This window comes from Pongo abelii, chromosome 9, assembly GCF_028885655.2.
Source record: "Pongo abelii isolate AG06213 chromosome 9, NHGRI_mPonAbe1-v2.0_pri, whole genome shotgun sequence".
Classification (NCBI taxonomy): Eukaryota; Metazoa; Chordata; class Mammalia; order Primates; family Hominidae; genus Pongo; species Pongo abelii.
Window position 1 is genome coordinate 125962490 of NC_071994.2, and position 23412 is coordinate 125985901.

Here is a 23412-nt window from a genome sequence, read left to right on the forward strand (position 1 = left end):
CACTAGCACCTGAAACATGGCCAGTGTGATGTGGAACTGAATGTTCAGTTTTATTCAGCATGCGGCTAGTGGTTAGCATTTTGGCCGCTGCACGTCTAATGGAATGGTTTTACAGTCAATAGTGAGGAGAACTCCAAAGGTTACCCTCAATTGCTAACAAAGACAAATTACAGGGGAAATGAGTCTTTTCCTAGGAAAAAGGGAGCCTGCCTTTCTGGCTTATCAATGCCACTCCAGAAGTGAAGACGGATGTTTCAGGCTTCTCTGTCTTCTGCTCAAGGAAACTGTCTTCCTGATGAGCTAAAATTGGTACCTCATTTTCCTGAAGAATCATTCTTTTGGGGTCTTTACTAGTGAACACAGAATAGTAATTGGAGGATCCCAACCTGTGTTGCATCTGGGAGGACATGTGGATGGTCAGTCCGTGCATGAGTGGCTTGGATAGTGAGTGTCTGGTGTCTTCTAGCTGGGATGAACAGCATTAGGCTTGAGGCTGCCACCTGGAAGGAGGTGCTAGAGTTTGAAATGGCTGCTTTATGTTGCATTGGGTATTGTGAGTGTGATTCCTGCTTTGGTATCTGGCCTTGGTTCCCACTGAGGATTCTCCATGAACCCCTTACTCCCTGAAGGCTGCTGTTCATCATCAGCCCACACCTCAGCCACTCATTTTGATCTAAGGTTAAGGAAACCACCCAACTTCCTCCCTCTGGTGGACAGAAAAAGAAGAGAATCCGCAGCACACAGAAACTCATAGGCTATCAGAGCTGGAAGGGGCCCTTGAGATCCATGTAAGCCCCTTTTCATTTTTCATGACCCCTGGAAGGTTGGAGGACTTGCCCAAGGTCATAGCGCTAGTGACAGAGCAGGACTAGACCCCTGACTACCACTAGCTCGGTCCTCCTCCTAGAGCTGCACCATAGTCAGTCAAAAGGGGGTGGAAAGAAGGCTCATGTTGGAGCGGTGGAATGGGCACTTGACAAGGACTTAAATGTAAGCTCTGCACCAAGTCACTATGACCTTAAAGAAGCCATTGTTCTCTCTAAGTCTTGGTTCCCTCCACCATGCAATGGAGAAGTCAGACTACATGGTTCTCTCTTTCATGGTTCAATGCTGAATAATCTCTGTGTGGGTTTCAATGATGCCCCAGAGCTCTTAAGCATATTTAGTGAAAGCTAATACCCACTGTCATTCTCACATTGCACGTCACCAGGAGTTCAGTTTAATACATGAGCACAAGGACGTGCAGCTCCACTCCCATCTCTCAGAGTCTCGGTTTCCCACCTCGCCCATGCAGAAGGCTCCGGTAACCCACATAGCAGTTGGCCTTTTGGCTTATAGCCTTCTGTGGAAAAGACTTGAACATTTTCTTCTATTTTATGGAAAGTGAGGATCAGGCTATCGCTTTGGCAAGCAGAGGGAACAACCGGGACTGGAGGGTGTGGCCATATGGAGTGCTGGTCTGACACCAAGGAGCTTTGCCTGGCCAGGTTCAAAAAAGCCTCCACCATGAATGAAAATGGCTCTGCAGAGAAAAGGCATGCTCTCTGCTCCTGTGTTGTACCAAAGTGGCTGTCAGCCCTGAGCTGCTTATCTCTCCCTCCCACTCCATGAGGGAGGCCATATCAGTAAGGAGGAAGCAAGTCAGGGAGAATTGACTCATTTAGGATCCTCCTCTGAACTGGGGACAGAAGTCAAATTAGGCTCTGTCAACTCAGGCCCGAGGTCCATAATTTTAAGATTGGGTATCTATTTAGATAAAAAAGAAAACTTATGGCTAAAGATAACCCTGGTATAAACATAGGCAATTAATTATAATCTGCTTTTTTCCCATACTCACTGATTAATTTGATTGTCTGTTTCCTGGGGCTTAGAGCTAATTACAGGAGTCTTTTGTACCTAAACATTGCAGTGTTCCTCTCCCCATTACCACGGAAGGCACTGAACACAGGAGTTCCTGGGCAATTCATGAGCTGGTTATGGAAGAGGGTCGATTAATTAGGATGGAAGGAATCCATCCCGATTTAGGCATAAGCACTAACACGTGTTGGCCTAACAGAAATCAAGGCTGACTGTATTCAGGGGCAGCATTTGAGTGTGACAATAAGAATGAACTATGAGGAAAATTCTCAAGAGCTTTTGGCCTTGAAAACCATGGAGAGTTACCTAGAGCTGAATTGAGTCCTCTTTGTACTCCAGAAATGTGAAATTGACTACATCTCAATAATTAGAGCCAGTAACTGGATTATTACGCTTGCACATTTGTAAGCTGAAGCCTAATACTGCCTCTTTCTTTAAGCCTCAGCTTCCTGGTCTTTAAAATTTGCCTTCAAGGTCTGCCCTGAGGATTAAATAAAATATTGCTACATGAGCAAATGTGCCTAGTACAGTGCAAGATACACAGTCCTTCTTACAGTGCCTTTTTTTCCTGCCTCATCCCCTCTACACCCCATTTATTTCCAGTGTCTGGTTCCTAAATGTCAGGGAAGGGGCCATTTCTGCCTCTTTTCACATTACTGATGGTTCTAGCTTCTATCAAAGGCTGTGGCGCCCCAGTGTGGAGGGCTGTGGTAGGCCCTGGGGGCGGCCGCTGTGGAGGAAGTCAAAGGAGGAAGTTAGACCTCAGGCAAGGAGGGCTAAGCTGTGAACGGGAACAACCCATCTCCCCTGCCATGACCATACTGCAGAGCCAAAGGCAAGCTGAGTGGTCATCTCTTAGGCTGCTCCCTATGAAGGGGGTCCTCAAACCTCTCAGCAAATTAACACTGGACCAAAGAGGTTGCAAGCGATCCAACGGAAATTAAGAAGCACAGTCTAAGCGAAAAAGACAGAGACTCAGCATGGTAATGTGCCAAGAGTACAATTTGGGGAGTTAGGAGACCTGGCTTCCTGTCCCCATCAAATCACTTGCCTCCGCGGGTCTTAGTTCCTCATCTGTAACGTGAGAGGATTGAAGTAAGTGATCTTAGTCTCCAAGGCCTGAAATTCTGCGAGCATCATATCCTAAATATAGCATCTTAATATATATACTATTATTCGATCCTAAAATCAGAACCTAAGTATCTTTGCCTGCACGCACATGCACTTACTGTCACACCCAGGGATGCCCCAATGCAGTACTGGGCATGTTACTGTAGATGTTACGGACTCAACATTTGTGTTCCCCCCAAGTTCATATGCTGAAATCCTTACCTCCAAGGTGATGATATCAGGAGGTTGAGTCCTCATGAACGGGATAGTACCCTTGTAAAAGAAACCCCAGAGAGCTCTCTCACCTTCTTTTCACCGTGTGAGGCTATAAGAAGTTGGCAGTCTGCATCCTGGAAGGGGCCCCTCCCCAGAGCTCAGTCATGCTGGCACCTTGAGCTCAGTCTGATAGCCTCCAGAACAGTGAGAAATACATTTCTATTGTCCGTGAGCCACCCCAGTCTATGGCACTTTGTTGTAGAAGCACAAATGAATGAAGACAGCATATACCCGATAAATCTAGATATTTCACACCGTGTTGTGTTAGACAAATGGGCTATATATTCTCAATCCATAGTATAAAATTAATAATCACCTTTCAGTCCCTGTTTTCTTCCCTCCTAAGGCATTGAGGGAGGAGGGCTCAGGAGGGGTAAGAGTTCTGAGTGCTCAGAAGCCCAATAGGAAGACAAGACCTTCTTTTTCTTTTTCTTTCTTTTTTTTTTTTTTTGAGACAGAGTCTTGCTCTGTCGCCAGGCTGGAGTGCAGTGGTGCAATCTCAGCTCACTGCAACCTCCGCCTCCCAGGTTCAAGCAATTCTCCTGCCTCAGCCTCCCGAGTAGCTGGGACTACAGGCGCACGCCACCACACCCAGCTAATTTTTGTATTTTTAGTAGAGACGGAGTTTCACCATGTTGATGGTCTCTATCTCTTGACCTCATGATCCACCCGCCTTGGCCTCCCAAAGTGCTGGACCTGAGAGTTAGGAACAGGCAGTAATGCTCACTCGCCTGCCTGCTACTCACCACCTGCTGTTACAGGCGTGAGCCACCGCACCAGGCTGACAAGACCTTTAACACTCGACCACTCCTTTTGAGGCGAAGCTTCCTGGGGGCCCTTCGTCTGGCAAGGGCTTGGGTGTCTTTACCAAGTGCCAAAGTTCAAATTGCCAGATTCCCTGAGCGCTGGGAACTGAGACACAGAAGGAAGGTGAAGATGTGGCCGGGGGTGGGGCTGGTCTGGGGGGGATCGTAGTTGGGCCAGCAGACACACTGCTGGCTAGGGAGTTTTGGACCCCTCTCACTTCCTGGCATGTTTGGTCAAGTCCCATTTATAATATGTAAAGTACTCCCATAAAAGGGGATGCAGTGAGTAATTTCAGGAAATTGAGCGTAACCTTTCTTAGCAGCTTAGCAGTGGTGGAACTGGCAAGGGTAGGGTTTCCTCAGATTTCAGCTGCAGAGTAAGCCTCCAGAGCATCCGCCGAGAACTCTTTTACCAAAAGATTCCCTCCAGGAGCTTCCCAAACAGGCCTAGCCTGCTTAGAGTCAGGACAGCTGGAAAGGGCAGTCAGTGGTGGGGGCGGAGCGGGCACCCAGTGGCCGTAGAACACCGACCCTGTGCCAAACTCAGAGCTAAGCATGTCACACAACCCTAACAAGCTGGTGTGAATCTCCTTTCGTTTACATGTGTGGGGACTGAGATTAGATGGGTTAGGTCTGTGCGATTATAAGTAGATGCACCTGCCACTCCACGCCACACTACTCCCTCCCTTAAGTTGCCAGGCTTTAACTCTCAGCCTAGAAGGACTTAAATCAAGTTTTAACTGATGGCAGGAGTGAAATGCAATGAATTCAGATAAGCAATTTCCACTGGTTATGGGATTGGGATCTTCCATCTCCTGCATTAAATGCCTAGGTTACCCTTTTGTGCTGAGCTTGGTCATACCAGCTCATTTCAGCCAATGCTCACTCTTCCTTTCCTATTTCCCTCTTCCTGAAAAGCTAGGTGTTTTCACTTTTTATGACTCAGCACTCTAACTTTAGTGGCTTAAAACACACATTTTCCCAGTTTCTGTAGGTCAGGAGTCCAGGCATGGCTTGACTGGGTTCTCTGCTCAGTCTTACAAGATTGCAGTCAAGGTGTTGGCCAGGCCGTGTTCTCACCAGAAAGCTTGACTAAGATCCACTTATAAGCTCACCCACATTGTTGGCAGAAGTCATTTCCTTTTGGTTGTATGACTGAGGGCCCCAGCTTTTTGTTGGATGTTGGCTACAAGCCACTCTCAGGTCCTAACGAGGCTGCCTGCAGTTCCTTGCCACGTGGCTCTCATTTCATAGGCAGTCCACGACATGCTGCTTCTCCTTGGCCAGCAGGAAAGTGAGTCATTTAGAGCAGTGGTCCCCAATCTTTTTGGCACCAGGAACCGGTTTTGTGGAAGACAGTTTTTCCACTGACCCGGGTGGTGGTGTGATGGTTTGGGGATGATTCAAGTGCATTACATTTATTGTGCACTTTATTTCTATTATTATTACATTGTAATACATAATGAAATAGTGATACAACCAACTCACCGTAACGTAGAATGGGTGGGAGCCCTGGGCTTGTTTTCCTGCAACTAGACGGGACCGTCTAGTTGGAGACCCCTGACTTAGTTGGGACCATCTGTGGGTGATGGGAGACAATGACAGATCATCAGGCATTAGATTCTCCTGAGGAGCCTACAACCTAGATCCCTTGCATGTGCGGTTCGCAGCTGGGTTCGTGCTCCTGTGAGAATCTAATGCTGCCGCTGATCTGATAGGAGGCGGAGCTCAGGCAGTAATGCTCACTCGCCTGCCTGCCTGCTGTGCAGCCTGGCTCCTAACAGGCCATGTACCAGTACCCATTTGTGGCCCAGGGGTTGGAGACCCCTGACTTAGATGTGTCTTATGTGTGTCAGAATGGAATAGCACAAGTGATTCCATCACCTTTGCCATATAGAGGTAAGTCATAGGTCTCACCTACACTTGAGGAGAGGGAATTATACAAAGGAGTGAACACCAGAAGTTAGGATTACTAAGGTGTCACCAAGGGTCTGTCTGCCACACTGATACATATACCTTTAACATCTTCATGAAGTTCATATTTTTAAAATTTTAACACCTACTATGTGCCAGCTACTAGAGATGCAAAGAAAACAAGAAATGGTCTCTGCTTCAAGTAGCTCATGGTCTATCAAAGACAGATCATTTAAATATAATTTGGAAGGTGCTATGATACAACCGCCTGGCTGGTAAGGGTGCCCAGACAGGTAGGGACCACTTCCTGGAGGAAATGAAATTCAAGTGAGTGTTAAAAGATAGGCAGGAGCTAGCCAGGTAACTGAGGGTGGAGTTAGCCTTGCAGGAAAAGGAACCAACAGAGAAAGTTTTTTTTTGTTATTGTTCTTTGAGACAGAGTCTTGCTCTGTCGCCCAGGCTGGAGTGCAGTGGCTCAATCTCGGCTCACTGCAACCTCCTCCTCCTGGGTTCAAGCAATTCTCCTGCCTCAGCCTCCCAAGTAGCTGGGATTACAGGCATGCATCACCACACCTGGCTAATTTTTTGTATTTTTAGTAGAGACAGGGTTTCACCAGGTGGGCCAGGCTGGTCTTGAACTCCTGACCTTGTAATCCACCCATCTCGGCCTCCCAAAATGCTGGGATTACAGGGGTGAGCCTCTGCGCCCAGCCCCAGAGAAAGGTTTTAAGTGTGAGAGAAGAATAAGGGAGCAGAATGTTTGAGGGTGAAGCTGAAGAAGGAGACAGATGTGAGGCCATGGAGGGCTCAGCATGCCATGGTAAAGAGTCTACACATGTTTTTGGAGATGAAGAGTTTAATAAGTAGGATGGGATCCCTTATGTTGAGTCCTGGATGGCAGCAGTGTGTAAACTGGAAATCTCTTTTTGTCACACCATATTCCATACCTAACTATTCTGGTCATCTCTTCATACCATGAACCCCAAGACCATCCAGTTGTTTCTCTACCCTGGGTTTCGGTCTCCCTGTATAACTCTTGAAATAATGACCAGCAGGGTGGGTTTGACTGTGCAGGAGTTTTTGCCATGACAGTATTTCCTTTGGCAGAATCTGACCTATAGTCTGGTTTGGAGGAGTTTCAAATCTTCACGAGAGTGTCAGTCGGCAGGGCCGAGGTGGCAGAGGAGGGTTTCTCTTTAGTGGCATCTCCCCACTCTCCTTGGAAGGTCTTCTCAAGAATCTCATGATACTAACCCGTCCTCCTGGTAGAAAGGCCTCAGCTTAGTTATCCAAGTCCATGACTTCTTTGTGTTTACTCACATATTCTTTACCCCCATCTCTACCAACAACCAAAAATAAAAATTAAAAAATGGCCTGGCATGGTGGCACACACTTGTAGTCCTAGCTACACAGGAGGCTGACACAGGAGGATCACTTGAGGCCAGGAGGTCAAGGCTGCAGTGAGCTGTGATTATACTGATGCACTTCAGCCTGGGTGAGAGTGAGACACCAACTCCAAAAATAAAACATAAATAAATGTTGCTAACAAATTACTTACCAAGAAGAGTTACAGAAGAGTGACAATGGCTCTGTCTGGTCTGTGTACATTTTCTCTGACCCACCAAAGCCGTTAGCCAGAGTCTCTTGTGTAGATTTGGGCTGAAACCATTTCAGAAGGACTAAAAATTACCCAAGTTTAAGTATTTTTAGCTGATTCTAGTGGTTTAGAGAGAAAAGGGGGTGGGAATAAGAGAAAAAACAACTAGTCTCTGTTGTCATCTGCAACCTGAAATCACTCTTCATTTTCATCTGTTTCTCCCAGGTCGTTTTTTTTTTTTTTTTTGAGACAGAGTCTTACTCTGTCACCAGGCTGGAGTACAGTGGCATGATCTCTGCTCACTGCAACCTCTGCCTCCCAGGTTAAAGCGATTCTCCTGCCTCAGCCTCCCGAGTAGCGGGGACTACAGGCATGCACCACCACGCCCAGCTAATTTTTGTATTTTTATTAGAGATGGAGTTTCACCGTGTTGGCCAGGCTGGTCTCAAACTCCTGACCTCAAGTGATTCGCCCACCTCCACCTCCCAAAGTGTTGGGATTACAGGTGTGAGCCACCGCGCCCGGCCGGTTTTCGCCATTACCTTCAATGGCAAAAACCACAATTACTTTTGCACCGACCTAATAACATCTGTGACCTCATTCTGGAATCACCGTGCCCCTGGCTTGCTGTTGTCCATGGGTAAGACAGGCTTCTGATCCTCTGTTTCTCAGGAAATAATAATAGTTCACTGCATACAATTGAGAGAGCTTTTGAAACTTACTCCCTCCAGAGATATTCAGGTGGGCAGTGATGTTACTACTCTGCCCACTGGGGAGTAAAGGCTTCAAGGATAGAGCTAGTGACTTGATCTGAGGATCTGCGAGGGAGAAGGAAGCCCTGGCCAGCCTCTCCCCAGAGCCTGACTGTGGACACCAGCTCAGGGCTATCACTCTTCTGTTAGGATACTTCCGCTCAGCAGAAACGCACACCCTCCATTGACAGCCTAGAAGACAACAGACAGTGGGAAATGTTGCTTTCTTCTTCTCCACGCCTGCTGAGAGTTCTCTCATTGACTCCTCACTTTCTTCCTGATCAAATCTAAACTCCCCTGCCTGGCTCCCAACAATCTGCGTCATGTGTCCTCTTATGTAGACTCCTGCCACCGTCACCTGTTCCCGGATGGTTTCTACCTCTGCACCTTTCCTTATGTTATCGCCTTATCTGAGGAGCCTTTCTCTCTCCCTGAATCCCATACATTCCTTAAGACCTTACCAGATGGTTGTAGATTATTTTAGCAGAGAAAGAATCTGGGTCTTCTGGTCCCCAGTCTCAAAATATTTCTATTAGCATGGAATTTACAGACATTTATTCCAGGAAAATTACAAAGATTGATTAGATAATAATGCAAAGGTTATTTCTGTTAAGTACCTAATATATGCCAAACATTGTGCTGAGCTCTTCAAATACATTATGTGATATTAATCATTATTCTACCCCGTAAGGCAGTTATTACCGCCATTTAAGAGATTGGGAAAGTGAGTTTTAGGATAATTAACTTGTCCACAGTCCCATCGCTAATGAGAGTTTTGTTCCCAAGAATGTGCTCCCACCTGTGCCTCTCTGCAAAAACTCATTGATCTTGGGGAGCAGAAGGGCATTGTCTAGATGCTAGAGGGACACATAACAGAGGCAAAGAGAAATGTGTCTTATTATGTCACCACCCATGGTCTAATGGCTGGTTTCCCAATTACAAACTGCTGCCTCCCTACAGCAGAGGCCAGAGTTCCAGCCCCTTTTTAGCAAGAACAAAAAAGGCCTCCTATATGGGCTGCTGGGCCCTGCCACATAAAAACATCGGGAAACCTAAACAGCATTTTCCCTGCTAACCACCCCCTAAGGAGGGCTGCCTAATAGCCTCTTTATGGGTTGGAAAGCAGAGTCTTGTTGATAGGAAAGAAAGGCCTCCCCCACAGGTTGGAGGCCTTCAGCTGAAGACTTACTTAAGCCCCCAAATAGCTCAGGAAATTTTTTTTCCCTTTCTCTGATTAGCTTTATAAAAAAACCCAGAGCCATGTTCTTCCCATTGGCTGGCCTTGGTGGTAATGTCCCCAGCAGGCTTGCTATCCCATTGATTGTAGGATGTGCAGCTCTCACACTGGACAACAGCTGAAAGCAGAGGCCATTAACCCCACCTAACTGAAAGGGTTCACCACCAGGAGACTGATTCTGAAATTGAGTCTTTGTAATCAATATATCTTTCTCCATTAGTTTCATTTCCTCTGAAGGAAATGGGTAGAGCCATTATGGTTGATATTTACTGACAGGCTTCTCTACTGCCCTCCCTCAGCCTCATGGGGAGAAGGCTAGTGGAGAGGGGGCAAGACTTCGGAGATGAGATTGTTCAACTGAACTGCCCAGGCTCTTTGCAAGCCTATTTTACTGGCCTTGGTGATAAAAAGTAGCTGGACTTCCTTGTATGAAAGTGATAGAATAAATAATCTTATTATGTAGGAAACAGTGACCAACTCTACCGGGTACAGAAAAGGGTGGCGTAAGTTTGAGTGTCGTTGGAAGGAGTTTGGACTCGTGGAAAAACATTCTGAGTGCCAGGGCCATTAGGCAACCAAGAGACATTGCTGGATCTCCTATTCTTAATATCCATGAGAAGAGGAAAAATCCTTCAAAAGCCGTGGATGGTCTAAAGTACAGTCTTATCTAGCCATAAGGAGAAATGGGCAGGATGGTCCTAAGATCCTTTGCAGCCAAGGAATCACTATCACTTATGGTTGCTTCTGAGGACCTCAAAACACTTTATCGATGTCACATCTTTCTCGATCTCCCTGTGGGCTTGTAATCACCTCCTTTTTGAAAATGAAAAAAATGAAAGCACCAAGTAAGAAATGACTTCCTTTGGGAAAAAGACACCTATCCATGTTCCAGCTCCTGCGAGAACCTGCTAGAGCAGCTGTATGTGACCAGTCCCTGATTTTGCTTTAGCCTGGAAGGCTTGGCTGAAATACCACTGCTTCCCCTCCTTGGCTTGCGCAGCTCTTAGCTATTCCCCCAAGGCTTCCCAACACTGACTTGACCTCTGTTGATTAAAGGTGGGACTGAATTGCATGGATCTTATTGGCCACTGGTAGCTGAAAGAGCGACCGTATCAGAAACTGAAGTCTCAACTAACAGACAGTGGTAGATGAGAGGTGCTGTAGTACGTGAATTCAGGGAATTAGGTTGGTTACTCTGCCAGCGTCTTCCATCCCTGGTCACTGGAGTGCCTGGAATCAGGCTGGCTCTAATTCTGCCCATCCTCACACCCAACTAACTGCTCTGCACATGGAGTAGACTCCATTCCTGGAACCAGCCTAAGCCAACAGAAGAGAAAAAGGAAGCATGCTGATTTTAGTGTGGGGTGGAACTGAACCTTTGCCAAAGAAAAAGGTAGAATCCAAGAGGAATGGGTATTTAGCAAAAGCCTAGAAGCAAGTCAGTTCTGCTGCATAGAAAAAAAAAATGTAGGGGGAAGCTATCCTTTTTAGATTAACAGGATTTTTTGTTTTATAGTCATAAAAGCCCTTTTTTTTTTCATGTCTAGACTTGCACCCACAGAGACTAGGTTTGGTTTTATTCATTTTTGTCTTTGGAAGATAAGAAGGAAAGCCTCTGCTGATTTAGCTAAGGTAAATGTCAGGAGCACAGGCCCTAAGACAGAGAGGCAGACACTGAAATTCTCAATATCCTCAACTTCCTCTAATGCCAAGAAGCCCATTCCAGCCTGGAAGGCACCAAGGGTCTGGAGTAGAGCTCCATGATTGTGCCTAAGGAGAGGCTTATTGGCCACTTCTCACTGGGTTTCCAGGGAAGAACGGGCACTTGTGACGCTTCCCACTGAGCCCTGGGCTCAGTGCTTTGACCCTGGAGAGTGGGACTCTTGCTTTGACCTGAGACTCAAGGATTCCAGCTCATCCAAGTGACTTAGAGGGTGAAGGGGAAGAAAGAGTTGGCCTGGCTGCTTGCTCACACCCCCCCCATGACAGCACACAGCAGGTACATTAGAAGAGAAGTGGCAACTTTTTCATAAGGTTGAGTTCCACCTCAGTGGAGGAAGAAGTTTAGCAGACTAGAAGTGGTTGATAATTAATTAACCACTCTGGCAACCACTGCCTGATAGATCTCTGGCTCTCAGCCCATTGGGTTACTGGATGTTTTGTGCCTAGCCCGTATCTCCATATAAGTCTTTTGGAAGCCTCATGCCTGGGAGCTCACGTATGTTTTAAGTCCTGGACCTGGTGCCCAGGCTGCTCCTGGGCTGTGATTGTGGCTTCAGTGTCTTCACCCTCCCTTTACACAGCTTCATGTAACGTAGTCTCACTCCCATGCCATTGCCTGTGGCCACTCTACACATCATTTCCTGCTCAGCTTAAAATTGTAACAGGTTAGGCCTTACCTGAGGTATGCAGTCTCCTGTATTAATCACCCAGCGTGGCTGGTGCACTGCAGAAAAGTGATGGCCTTTCACTAGGCTGTGAAAGCTGCCTGTCCTAAGGGAAGAAGCGAAAGGAGAGGGGCAGGATAGCAGCTGTGGATACCCAGGGTCCTTCTCAGCGGAATGAGTTGAGGGAGAAGCATCTCCAAGTGAAATGGAGGCCTCCATGAGTCAAGAGCTATCATGAACTGCCTATCTTATTCTGCCAGAAATATAGACGTAGTTGCCAATTAGGAGAAGCAGCACAAGTGATATAAAATAGGATATAGTGGCCGGGCGCGGTGGCTCACGCCTGTAATCCCAGCACTTGGGAGGCTGAGGCAGGCGGATCACGAGGTCAGGAGATCGAGACCATCCTGGCTAACAGGTGAAACCCCTTCTCTACTAACTACACAAAAAATTAGCCGGGCGAGGTGGCGGGCGCCTGTAGTCCCAGCTACTCCGGAGGCTGAGGCAGGAGAATGGCGTGAACCTGGGAGGCGGAGCTTGCAGTGAGCCGAGATCGCGCCACTGCACTCCAGCCTGGGCGACGGAGAGAGCGAGACTCCGTCTCAAAAAATAATAATAATAAATAAATACTAAAAAATAAAATTAGCCGGGCGTGGTGGCAGGTGCCTGTAGTCCCAGCTACTCAGGAGGCTGAGGCAGGAGAATGGTGTCAACCCGGGAGGCGGGGCTGGCAGTGAGCCAAGATCGTGCCACTGAACTCCAGCCTGGGTGACAGAGTAAGACTCCGTCTCAAAAATAAATAAATAAAAATAAATAAATAATAGAATATAGTAACAAACATCTTTGCTTGGCTCTGGCATGCATTTGCATGGGCATATTTTGCCTACCTCTGGACTCAGTTGTGCTTCTAGTCTCCCACCACCGACCCAGGTCTCCAGCCCCTTCCCCCGAGAAGTCCTGCTGACAGGAGTCTGGGGGAGACTCAGCTGTGGGGGTAGAAGAGCCCAGACTTCTATTACTAGTAATCTCTGAGCCAGGCGCAGTGGCTCACACCTGTAATCCCAGCACTTTGGGAAGCCGAGGTGGGCGGATCACGAGGTCACGAGATCGAGACTAGCCTGACCAACATGGCGAAACCCCGTCTCTACTAAAAATACAAAACTTAGCTGGGCCTGGTGGCGTGTGCCTGTAATCCCAGCTACTCGGGAGGCTGAGGCAGGAGAATTGCTTGAACCCGGGAAGCAGAGGTCTCAGTGAGCGAGATTGCATACAGCCTGGTGATAGAGCAAGACTCCGTCTCAAAAAAAAAAAAAAAGTAATCTCTGATAGTAAAGGTTTCTTTTTGTTTTGTTTTGTTTTGTTTTGTTTTGTTTTTGAGATAGAGTCTCTCTCCGTCACTCAGACTGGAGTGCAATGGCACGATTTCGGCTCACTGCAACCTCTGCCTCTCTGGTTCAAGCAATTCCCCTGCCTCAGCCTCCCAAGTAGCTGGGACTACAGGCATGCGCCACCATGCGCGGCTAATTTTTGTGTTTTTTTAGTAGAGATGAGGTTTCACCATGTTGGCCAGGATGGTCTCAATCTCTTGACCTCGTGATCCACCCGCCTGGGCCTCCCAAAGTGCTGGGATTACAGGCACCACGCCCAGCCTCTTTTGCTCTTTTTGTATTTCAAGGGAATGCTATCGGTTAACTAAGGGACAAAACTTTACCACAGAGAGGCAAGCTCGCTTTTCCCAAGCCACACAGCACAGAGGACTAAGAAGGAGATTTTCAAAGCTCTGACTGCAGTCAGGTCTCATTGGGCAGCATTCACAGAGGAAGAGAAGCAGCCAGATGGGACAGGTACTGTAGAGACAGACAGGGTGGGCAAGAATGTTGCTCTGGAGTCAGAAGCAACCAAGTTACAAACCTGGGGACCTTCACATAGTGCACTCCTCAAGAGCAAGGCCAATGTCTAAATGATGTCTTTATGTTTATTTGGACCTTAAACATGGACCTCAGGTGCTGAACAAATGACTCTTGACTTGTAGCGGTTGACTTGCACGACTGTCGTGTGGCCTGAAACCTCAGTTTCCTCATCTGTAATAGGATAAAAATGACTGCTAGCCTGGGAGCCCTCCTGAGTGGTTTGCTATCTGGGATGATTTTCATGCATCCTTCTTGGGAGAGATTTTTCCCTCCACAAATCTCAAGCTGCCTTCAGTCCTGTTGCCACATTGCTTAACTGAGAAAGTACAGGGAACAGAGAAGTAGATATCTCAGATCTGATTGGCTCCATTTGGTGACTAGATACAGATACAGTGTCCTTCCCGTCACCATGGCCAGTGACTGTCCTGTGAAGAGGGCGCTCTGTGGAGAAGCAGAAATGCTGTCCGTGAGGGCTGTCTGGATGGCATGAGGTTTCAAATACCGTATTGCAGTCAGGAGTTTTGGGTACTGAATCATGTATTTACTCATATATATATACAAGTATATTAAAAAAGAAAAAAAAATATATATGTATATGTGTGTGTGTGTGTGTGTGTGTATATATATATGTATTTGAGACTGAGCCTCACTCTATCGCCCACGCTGGAGTGCAGTGGCACAATCTCGGCTCACGGCAACTTCTGCCTCCCTGGTTCAAGTGATTCTCATGCCTCAGCCTCCCAAGTAGCTGGGATTATAGGCAGCCACCACCAGGCCCAGCTAATTTTTGTATTTTTGGTAGAGACAGAGTTTCACCATGTTGACCAGGCTGGTCTCAAACTCCTGATCTCAAGTGATCCACCTACCTTGGCCTCCCAAAGTGCTCGGATTACAGGTGTGAGCCACCGTGCCCAGCCTATTTACTCATATATTTACAAAACAAAATTAAACATCTGACCCTCTCAAGATTGACAACTACTCAGTACACTGATTTATGGACTTTTAATCACAACCTCTAAAACCAACCCCTGTTACGGGACAACCAGAGATGACTTGACTGCTGGCCATTCAGGGCAGAGTCACCAGGTGCATTTAGGTTCCTCACAATACCAGCTTCATAAGTTTGTCATGAGGTAGCTTAGTCCATTTTTATTACTATAAAGGAATACCTGAGGCTGGGTAATCTATAAAGAAAAGAGGTTTATTTGGCTCTCAGTTCTGCAGACTATACGGGAGGCATGACTCCAGCATCTGCTTCTGTCAAGAACCTCAGGAAGCTTCCACTCATGACAGAAGGCAAAGGGAGGAGACATATGGAGAGAAGAAGGGAGAGAGAGAGGGGAGAAGCTGCCAGGCTCTTTTCAACAACCAGCTCCCGTGAAAACGAAGAGTGAGAACTTACTCCCAGAAAACTGGCTCCAAGCCATTCATGAGGAATCCAGTTCCATGATCCAAACGTCTCCCACCAGGCCTCACCTCCAACACTGGGGATCAAATTTCAACATGAGACTTGGTGGGGTCAAGCAAACCATATCCAAACCATGCCATAAAGGTTTAAAGTCTGAAGTGCCTGGTACATAAAGGCCCTCAATTATGATAGACTCCCTTATCCTCATTTTTCTTCTACTAGAGAAACAAATAGATGGAGAGTCACCTGTGTGCCCTCTGTTCTCAGGATGGCCACCAGCCCCAGGCACTCTGTTGAGCAGCCTCAGAGCATCCTGTGAGGATGTTCAGTACTGATTCAGCAATTCATAGAGCACAACAAAAGGCTGTGGTATTTCTACCTAAAACTACTTTATGAAAAAGTGTTATTTTCCAAATATACCCCAAAAGAATACCTCCGTCTTCCTTTGTGGCAACAATGACCACTGTGTGGCTGGACTCTTCAACCAGGGAAAAGAGGAGTTGGGTTCTACCTCAGTTTACCCATCCCCTAGTTCATTGCCGACTTTTAAACCGATTTTGAGGGAGGAGAATGAGGCATCTGATTAATTAGGTCATCTTTTAATTGAATTCAAACTGTTAGGTATGGAAAATTTAACAACTGGTATCCTGGAGGTTGAGAACATTTTTTAAAATATTATAGTTCGTATTAAATGTTTCCAAATGTAAGATCATCTTAGCTACATGAAGGAAAGGTATAATTTAATTTTGGTTGCATAGGGAATTTCATCCACTTGAAGGATTACATACTTGACCCTGTGCCTTCCCATTTCCTGAGTGAACAAGTCCTTGGTCGCAGAGAACCAATGCATGGAGCAGGTGCAGTGCCTGCCGCCACGCGTGTGAGTCCACCAGCAATGCAAAGTCAAGGACAATACAGCTCCAAGTAACTGGAAAGCTCAACCAATTAGTTTTCTACTTAATTGAATCAAAGTCTTACTATTTTGAGGGAATATGTTTTTCATTCCGTTAGCCTGTATCTTGTCTCTTGCTTTTTACTGCAGGTGTCAGATATTTGAGTTTTATCAAGTGGCACTAAAATAGGGGAACTCTCTTCTGAAGGCATATGCTGAGCACCCCTAGAGAACCTGCTGGTCTGGGATAACCTATCCCTCTGAGTCGGGGATGTCTTAAGTGTTATTTTTGACCATAGCATTGAGTCATTTGGGAGCAGAAGGTATTCCTTAGACAGGAAATAGGAGCTCAATAGATGGCCCAAAAGAAGTGTCTGGATTACAGACGCAAAGAGACAAGAAAGTGCAGTCAAGCCAACAAAGAAAATGACAGCTAACAACAAGACTGGTTGTGTCTCTTTAATGATACCTGGTCTCACTATTTGCCTGGAACAATAATAAGCTCACTGTCACTATCACCCCCAGCCCCAACTAGTTTCTACTCCTGCATTTTCATTCAGAGGGTGTCTCCACCACCCACATAAATATTCAAGCTGTAGTGCCAGATCAGTCTCAGCTTTATTCAGTCAACCATCTAAACATCATTGCCAATATCCTCATTGTCACTGCTTCAGTTCAACCTCTCAATGTGTTCTTCCCATCTATTGTCAAGGCCTTCCAGTCTCCCAGCACCCAGTTGTATCTCTCTGAAATTTATCCTTCAATGCAAGCAAATCTGGTCATGCCTCTCTCTAGCTTAATTTGAGATCAGGTCCAAGCTCTAAAGTGGTGCATAAGGCCTTTGCGAGTGATCTCCTGCCTACGTTTTCAGGTATCTGCAAAGGCCTTTATCTTTACCCTCATCCAGCTTTACAATTTTGGCCCTAGCATTACCAAACTTGGATTTTCCTGCACATGCAGTGCTGTCTCTTGCTTTCATCTGTTTGCTGGTGCCATTCTCTCTACTTCAAATGTCCTTCTGCTTTCCTTTCTTTCTCTAGTCAGCTCTTACTTTGCTTTTTTTTTTTTTTTTTTCCTGAGATGGGGTTTTGCTCTTGTCGCCCAGGATGGAGTGCAATGGCTCAACCTCGGCTCACTGCAACCTCCACCTCCCGGGTTCAAGTGATTCTCCTGCCTCAGCCTCCCAAGTAGCTGGGATTACAGGCACCCACCGCCACGCCACCACGCCCGGCTAATTTTTGTATTTTTAGTAGAGACGGGGTTTCACCATGTTGGTCAGGCTGGTCTCGAACTCCTCTCCTCAGGTGATCCACCTGCCTTGGCCTCCCAAAATGCTGGGATTACAGGTGTGAGCCACCGTGTCCAGCCTCTTACTTAGCTTTTAAGGTCCAGATCAAGCATCATTTCTTTTAGGAAAGAGTCCTAAACTTCCTCAGCCCACAACCCCTTAGAGTCCAATAATTTTTACATACAGCCTGTGGGCCAACATAAATACCAACAGTTCTGTTTATTTAGTAGTTAGATCTAAACACCTTAATAAGTATTTATGTCCTGGCAACTTAAGAGCTGTGTCAAAACACACACACACACACACACACACTGAAAGAATAATCACATTTTTATACTTAAATAACCACAGCTACTTACTAATGGGATGTGTGTGTCTGTGGGGCACTGCACAACTGCCCCAGGCTTAGGATCAGATGGGGCACTGCCACTCTCATTGCCTGTTCCACATTGATTTTCACTGGGTATTTGGTTTTTATTACAACAGTTGCTAAAACTGCAGCTTCACCAAGATAGGACCTCAAGAATGCAGCCCAGTCTGATATTGTGAACTCTAACTACCTCAAGCTAGAAGCTTATGTGGTGTTCAACAGATGATGAGTATTGCTATGTTTCCCTTATAACATTTAAAATATCCAGTGGCACCTCTTTGAGTTTGCTGCGGTGTTCTGACCTAGAGTAGCTTGGTGTACAATTTGAGAACCTCAGGCTTGGGAACTCCCCACTACGGAGCTGGGCCCACCGTGAGCTCTCTTAGCACCCTGCACGTATCCGTCATGGCCCTTGGCATATTGCATTGTAAGAAGCTGCTTTTGTATCTGACTCTCTAAGGCTGTGAGCTCTCTAAGGGTAGGGACCATACCTTCCTCCTCTCTGTACATCCCGTGATAATTCAGGGGTTTTGTTTTTGGTTTTCATTTGGTTTCCTGGTAAGAGTTCCTTAGGAGGAGAAGAAAAAAGAGAGTAGAAGGAAAAGAAAGAAGGGAGAGGAGGGAGGGAAAGAAGGAAGGAAGAAAGAGAGAGGGAAGGAGGAAGAGGAGGGAGGGAAGGCAGAAAGAAGGAAAGCTGCTTTGTCTCAGGCAGACTAACAGGAGCGATTTTTCCTTGCAAACCTCCTTCAAGGGCATGAGAGATATCTCTGTGACCCTGGGGCTAGACCAACCTTGAATTCAAAAATCCTCCAAGCTGAGGGCAGAAAGTAGGAAGAATCCCGCCCGAGCGCTGCAAGGCCATTGGCGGGCGCTGCTGTTCCCTCCCCTGTGGGAAGGACCACTGCTCACCTGGGTTTTTTAAATTAGCCATTGTGTTTCTTTTCTTTGTGCTGTTCTTCTCCATCCTTAGTAGGCAGGAGAGTTTTTACACTATTTCTTTTTCCTATTCTGCTACAAATGAGCCCTACACATAATCAGGAAGGTTAGGGCTAGGATCAGAAGTCAAATTTAGGTTCACACATGACAAAACTTCAACAATTCACATTTCACCGGTTCTAACCAAGAAGGTTCCATTTAAATCACTGATTGCTGTAAGTTGTCGCTATCATCCAATGGGTGCATTTTAGTTTAAAGGGATATGCCTCCTTTATCTTCTCGAGGTCTCAGACAGTGTCTGAGTAAACTCTCTGCCAACTCCTGAGTCACCCTGAGGATAGCAGATGAGCAGACTCAGTCTGGGGTTTAGGGTCCACTCCGCATACTCACACTTGCCCTTGGCATTGGCCCCATGGGTGGACCATGGAGGTGGGTGCTCTATGGCAACAGTCATTCCTCAGCAGAGTGGAGAGGGAGAGAGATGTTCTGCCACACCCATGTTCAGTCTGTTCGGTGGGCAGAGTTGTAGGAACACACTTAGCCCAAATCGATGCCAGCCTGGCAGTGGGTGAAGGGCCAGCAAGGTTTGTCTATGGCTCATGACCTTAGGGAAAATGAGCTTTTACTCCTCGTGCAGCCTCCTGCCTGGAGAATTGCACACCCCTGTTTCAGATAGGTAACAGCTTTCTCGAAGCTTTCAAAAATAAAAATAAAAACTTTAAACTACATGGCTGCCAGAAAGTCCCTCCTGGTAGGTAACTTGAGCCCTTTGTGCTTGTTTTATCTTGGCCGAGCCTCCCCGGAGCATGTGCACCAGATACGATAACCTTCCACCGAACCGGGGACCTCTCAGATCTCGGCTTTTCAGAACAAAGAATTTGGATTTCCTTAGCCTTTCATCATCATCTTATCACCCAAACCTTTCATTATCTTTCTCAATTTTTTCTTTGAACTCTTTCCAAAACTTGTCTTTTGAGTTACAGAGACCATCACTTAATTAGATCTTTCATTTCCAGATGATACTCCTAGTGCCTAGGAAGAAATAAATTAAATTTCAGTCGGATATATTTCACTGGGGGAAGGGTGTAGAAAAAAAGAAATTGAATTCCTTATATAAATAGCACATTGTCTGGTGCCACAAATGCGTTTTCCTTTTCCCAGTTGTTTTTGGAACAATGGGTCCTTTTTTGGTGACTTTAATTCCTCAGAGGTTCTAACTTCTAAAAGGTCATGATTTGTGTTGTTTTGTGCATACGTGGCTTCTGTACTGAAAAAAAAAAGTGAGATGTGTGGCCTCTGATTGTCTAGTAAGTCGTGAGGAAACAGACAAGGCTGCAACCCAGCAGCAGTTGAGCACCTTGTCAAAGTGTGGGAATGAGCGTGTGCTGGTCTCTGTGCTTCCAGCCTTTTCTGCACCAGCTGTTCCAAGGGGAGCAGAGGGGTCTGTCTTGCTTCTCCGTAACTTCATCTCCCTGTAAGTAGGCTTGCCTTTTACAATGCTGTTCTCATTAGCTGTGCAGACTTCCTTATCCTGATCATTTTGTATCTGTGCGCAGACTTTCATGGGGGAAGCGGATAGTCTGTAATTTGTCTTTCTGTGGAGCAGAACAACAGAGGCTGGCCTTTGCTCAGCCGTCACCCCAGCCAGGCTGCTTTAAGCGCATTTCATCACTTCTTTCCACGTGAGTTTTTCTTTGTGTCAAATGAAGAAGTTGGGTTCACAGATGACCTCTGAGGTCCCTCCCAATCCAACCCTGCGATTCTCACAGCATCGGTCATTCTAATTGCTCCATAGAAGGGTAGGACAAGGAAGGAGGGAGTGAGTTTAGCAGCCAGTTGGGGAAAGGATGCTTGCAGAGTGTCAGTGTAACTTGGATTCCCACTCATCTCTTCTCTCTCCCAAGGATGCTGAATCAACGTAATGTGAAGAGACAAGAAAGAGCACCTATTGATCACCTATGATAGGTCAGACACTGTCCAAGGCTCCTTCTCTACACTGGCTCATTTAATCTTTACATCTCACTATAGAATAGATACACCAGGTGTTTTCCACATCAACGACCACCACGCGCCCCATCCACCCCACGCAGATGTGTCTACACCCTCAGATTTCGCTTGAAATCTTCCATCCTTAGTGCAGCCTTCCCCAGCCCCTCAGACCAGGTTAGATCTCCCTGTCCTATGTTCTTATGTCCCCTATGCTTTCCCTCCATTGCACTTAACACCAATGTAATTAAATCATTATCTGTATGATTAATATTTACATGCCTACTAGACAGAAAACTCCTTTAGGGCAGGGATCACATAAGTCTTGTTCATTACTGTATTCCTAGAGCCTAGCACAGTGCTGAGAAAATAGTTGAGATTCAGTAGATGTTTGCTGAATAAATGTAAGCATGAATGCATGAATGAATGAAAGGATGGATGAATAGCAAGGCTAGATATGACCCCAGAACTATCTGGCTCTTGGAGACCTGTGTATAATTTCAGAAGAACTCCACTTGTAAGTTTGTACACAGGGCTTCACTGCTATAACCAGCCTATGGATACTTAGCCACAGTTAGTCATGCTTTGAGTTGTTTCTCCAGAAGTGAGAATGATAGCTACACTACTCTGGCCATTCCCTTTAATCCAGTGATACTCGTCCTCAAAGATGTCTGTAAAATACTTGGAGATGATGGATCCAGCCTGGTGGTGGTTGGAAGTGGGTAGAGGGAGGCAATGAATTGATCCAAACCATTTGTCTTTGTGAGCTTTTAGCCCTATGTCTTAATAATAATCAGTACCAGCCTGGGCAACATAATGATATCCTGTCTCTACAAAAATAAAACATTAGCCAAATATGGTGGTGTGCACCTGTAGTCCCAGCTACTTGGGAGGCTTAGGCGGGAGGATTGCTTGAGTGCAGGAGGTCGAGGCTGCAGCGAGCCACGATCATCATATCACTGCACTCCAGCCTGGGTGACAGAGTAAGACTCTGTCTCAAAAAAAAGAAAAAAGAAAACCATCAGCACCACTTCTAATACTTTCTGCCAAAGGGGCTGACAACAAGAATCTGCTCTGTCAGGGATCTGGGTCACTAAGAATGAGTGGGTGAAGAGGAAGGAGGAAAAACCAAGACATGACAACCTTTAGAGAAGCAAAAATAAAACTCTAATGTGGAAACTGCTGAAAATAGACTGCCTGGGCTGTCAGACTGCATGCAAATCTGATGCTAATCACATGGAAATTAATTACAAGTCCTAACTTCCATATGTCTCGATATGACCCTTGGGGGAAAACCTGCTGCAGGTGTCTACTCCCCACCACAGAGGAGTGAGTGGAACACAGGCTTTGATGTCGCCTCCTTCATACTCAGCTCTTGCCACTGCAGTGAGAGGAGGCTAAAAATATTAACAATAGAAATTTGATTTCTTCTTTCAGACAAAAAGCGTTGGCATCCACGGGAGGAAGAAGTGTTCAGGCAGCATGTGACTGGTTGGTATGAGATAAATAAATTGAGAAAATAGCATATAATTAACTCTAAGTGCATGTGGATGAGTGGGGAGGTGCAGACTTTCTCTAATGGACCCTTCCAGAAGAGACAGGAGCCAAAAGACTGTGGCAAGTGCATTTATCAAGTCAATTGCCTCCTCTGCCCTGGCCCCAGGGTATGTTTCTCCTTGGAGCTGTTTAAAAAAAATTCTAAGTAATTCCCAGATAGAGCCTCTCTCATAAGATCTGTCCCTGCTCCAGTCACTTAAAGATTCATTTTAGGGGTATGGATATTGAGCAAATCAATTTAGAAAAGTACCCTACTTACCTTCCAGGGTATCCCTACCCAGGGTGGATCCTACAAGGTTACCTTTCTGGGAGCTTCCCTTGTCTTTGCAGGGACATGGGTTTAATTATAGGCTGACCTGAGGGACAGACTGGGTTGGTCCTAGTGGATTGGGAAAGGATTTGGAGTTGATCCAAGAATGCTTCCTGGAGAGTGGTTTTAGGACTTTTTTAGGGAGTTGTAGGATGAGGAGGCAAAATGACAAGAAGGAAGACAGAAGTTGCTGCATCTGAGAGTTGGTTATGAAGTGTGAGTTTCCAGAAGTAGATTTTTAAATCATGAATGAAAACCCTTCCCCGCGCTGTGCCGGGGATTTGGAGCACGTGGAGGGTGGATCTGTCTCTCAGTTCTTTTTTCCCCTCCCATTATTCTCAAGCGACACCTCGTTGGCTTACTTCTGTCTTACAGGTTATTCTCCCACGTTGGTGACCCCTTCCTGGATGACCCCCTGCCCCGGGAGTACGTCCTCTACCTCCGTCCCACCGGCCCCTTAGCACAGAAGCTTTCTGACTTTTGGCAGCAGTCGAAGCAGATCTGCGGGAAGAACAAGGCACACAACATCTTCCCCCACATCACACTCTGCCAGTTCTTTATGGTGAGCAGCAGCGCCCCCACCCCTGGGAAGCCTGGCCCCCAGGATCCCAGATGGCCCTTTGGGACCTGGAGCAAAGGGGGGCCTCGCAGGAAGATAGCAGGAATAGTCACAGGCTCCTAGAGCTGGAGGGACCTTCAAGGGATCAGTGAGGTCCACAATGAGCCCCTCACCCCAACGCTTCCTAGTTTTATCTGCTGAGGCCCAGGAGCACCCCAGGATGGGGGCAGCAGCACCAGATTGTAACCCTCTGTGAGAGA

At 46.5% G+C, this 23412-nt stretch overlaps 1 protein-coding gene across 2 annotated transcripts in view; it reads left to right on the top strand.

The window, feature by feature from the left end:
• Positions 1-23412, top strand: part of UBASH3B (ubiquitin associated and SH3 domain containing B) — a 158854-nt gene that overhangs the window by 98498 nt on the left and 36944 nt on the right. The window contains exons 2-3 of one of the 2 annotated variants that reach the window (XM_024255626.3): positions 22164-22217; positions 22969-23155. In XM_024255626.3, coding sequence (XP_024111394.1) covers positions 22164-22217; positions 22969-23155 — 241 coding nt within the window. Of the gene's footprint in view, positions 1-22163; positions 22222-22968; positions 23156-23412 lie in introns of both variants that reach the window. The other variant, XM_024255627.3, reaches the window with a different exon arrangement.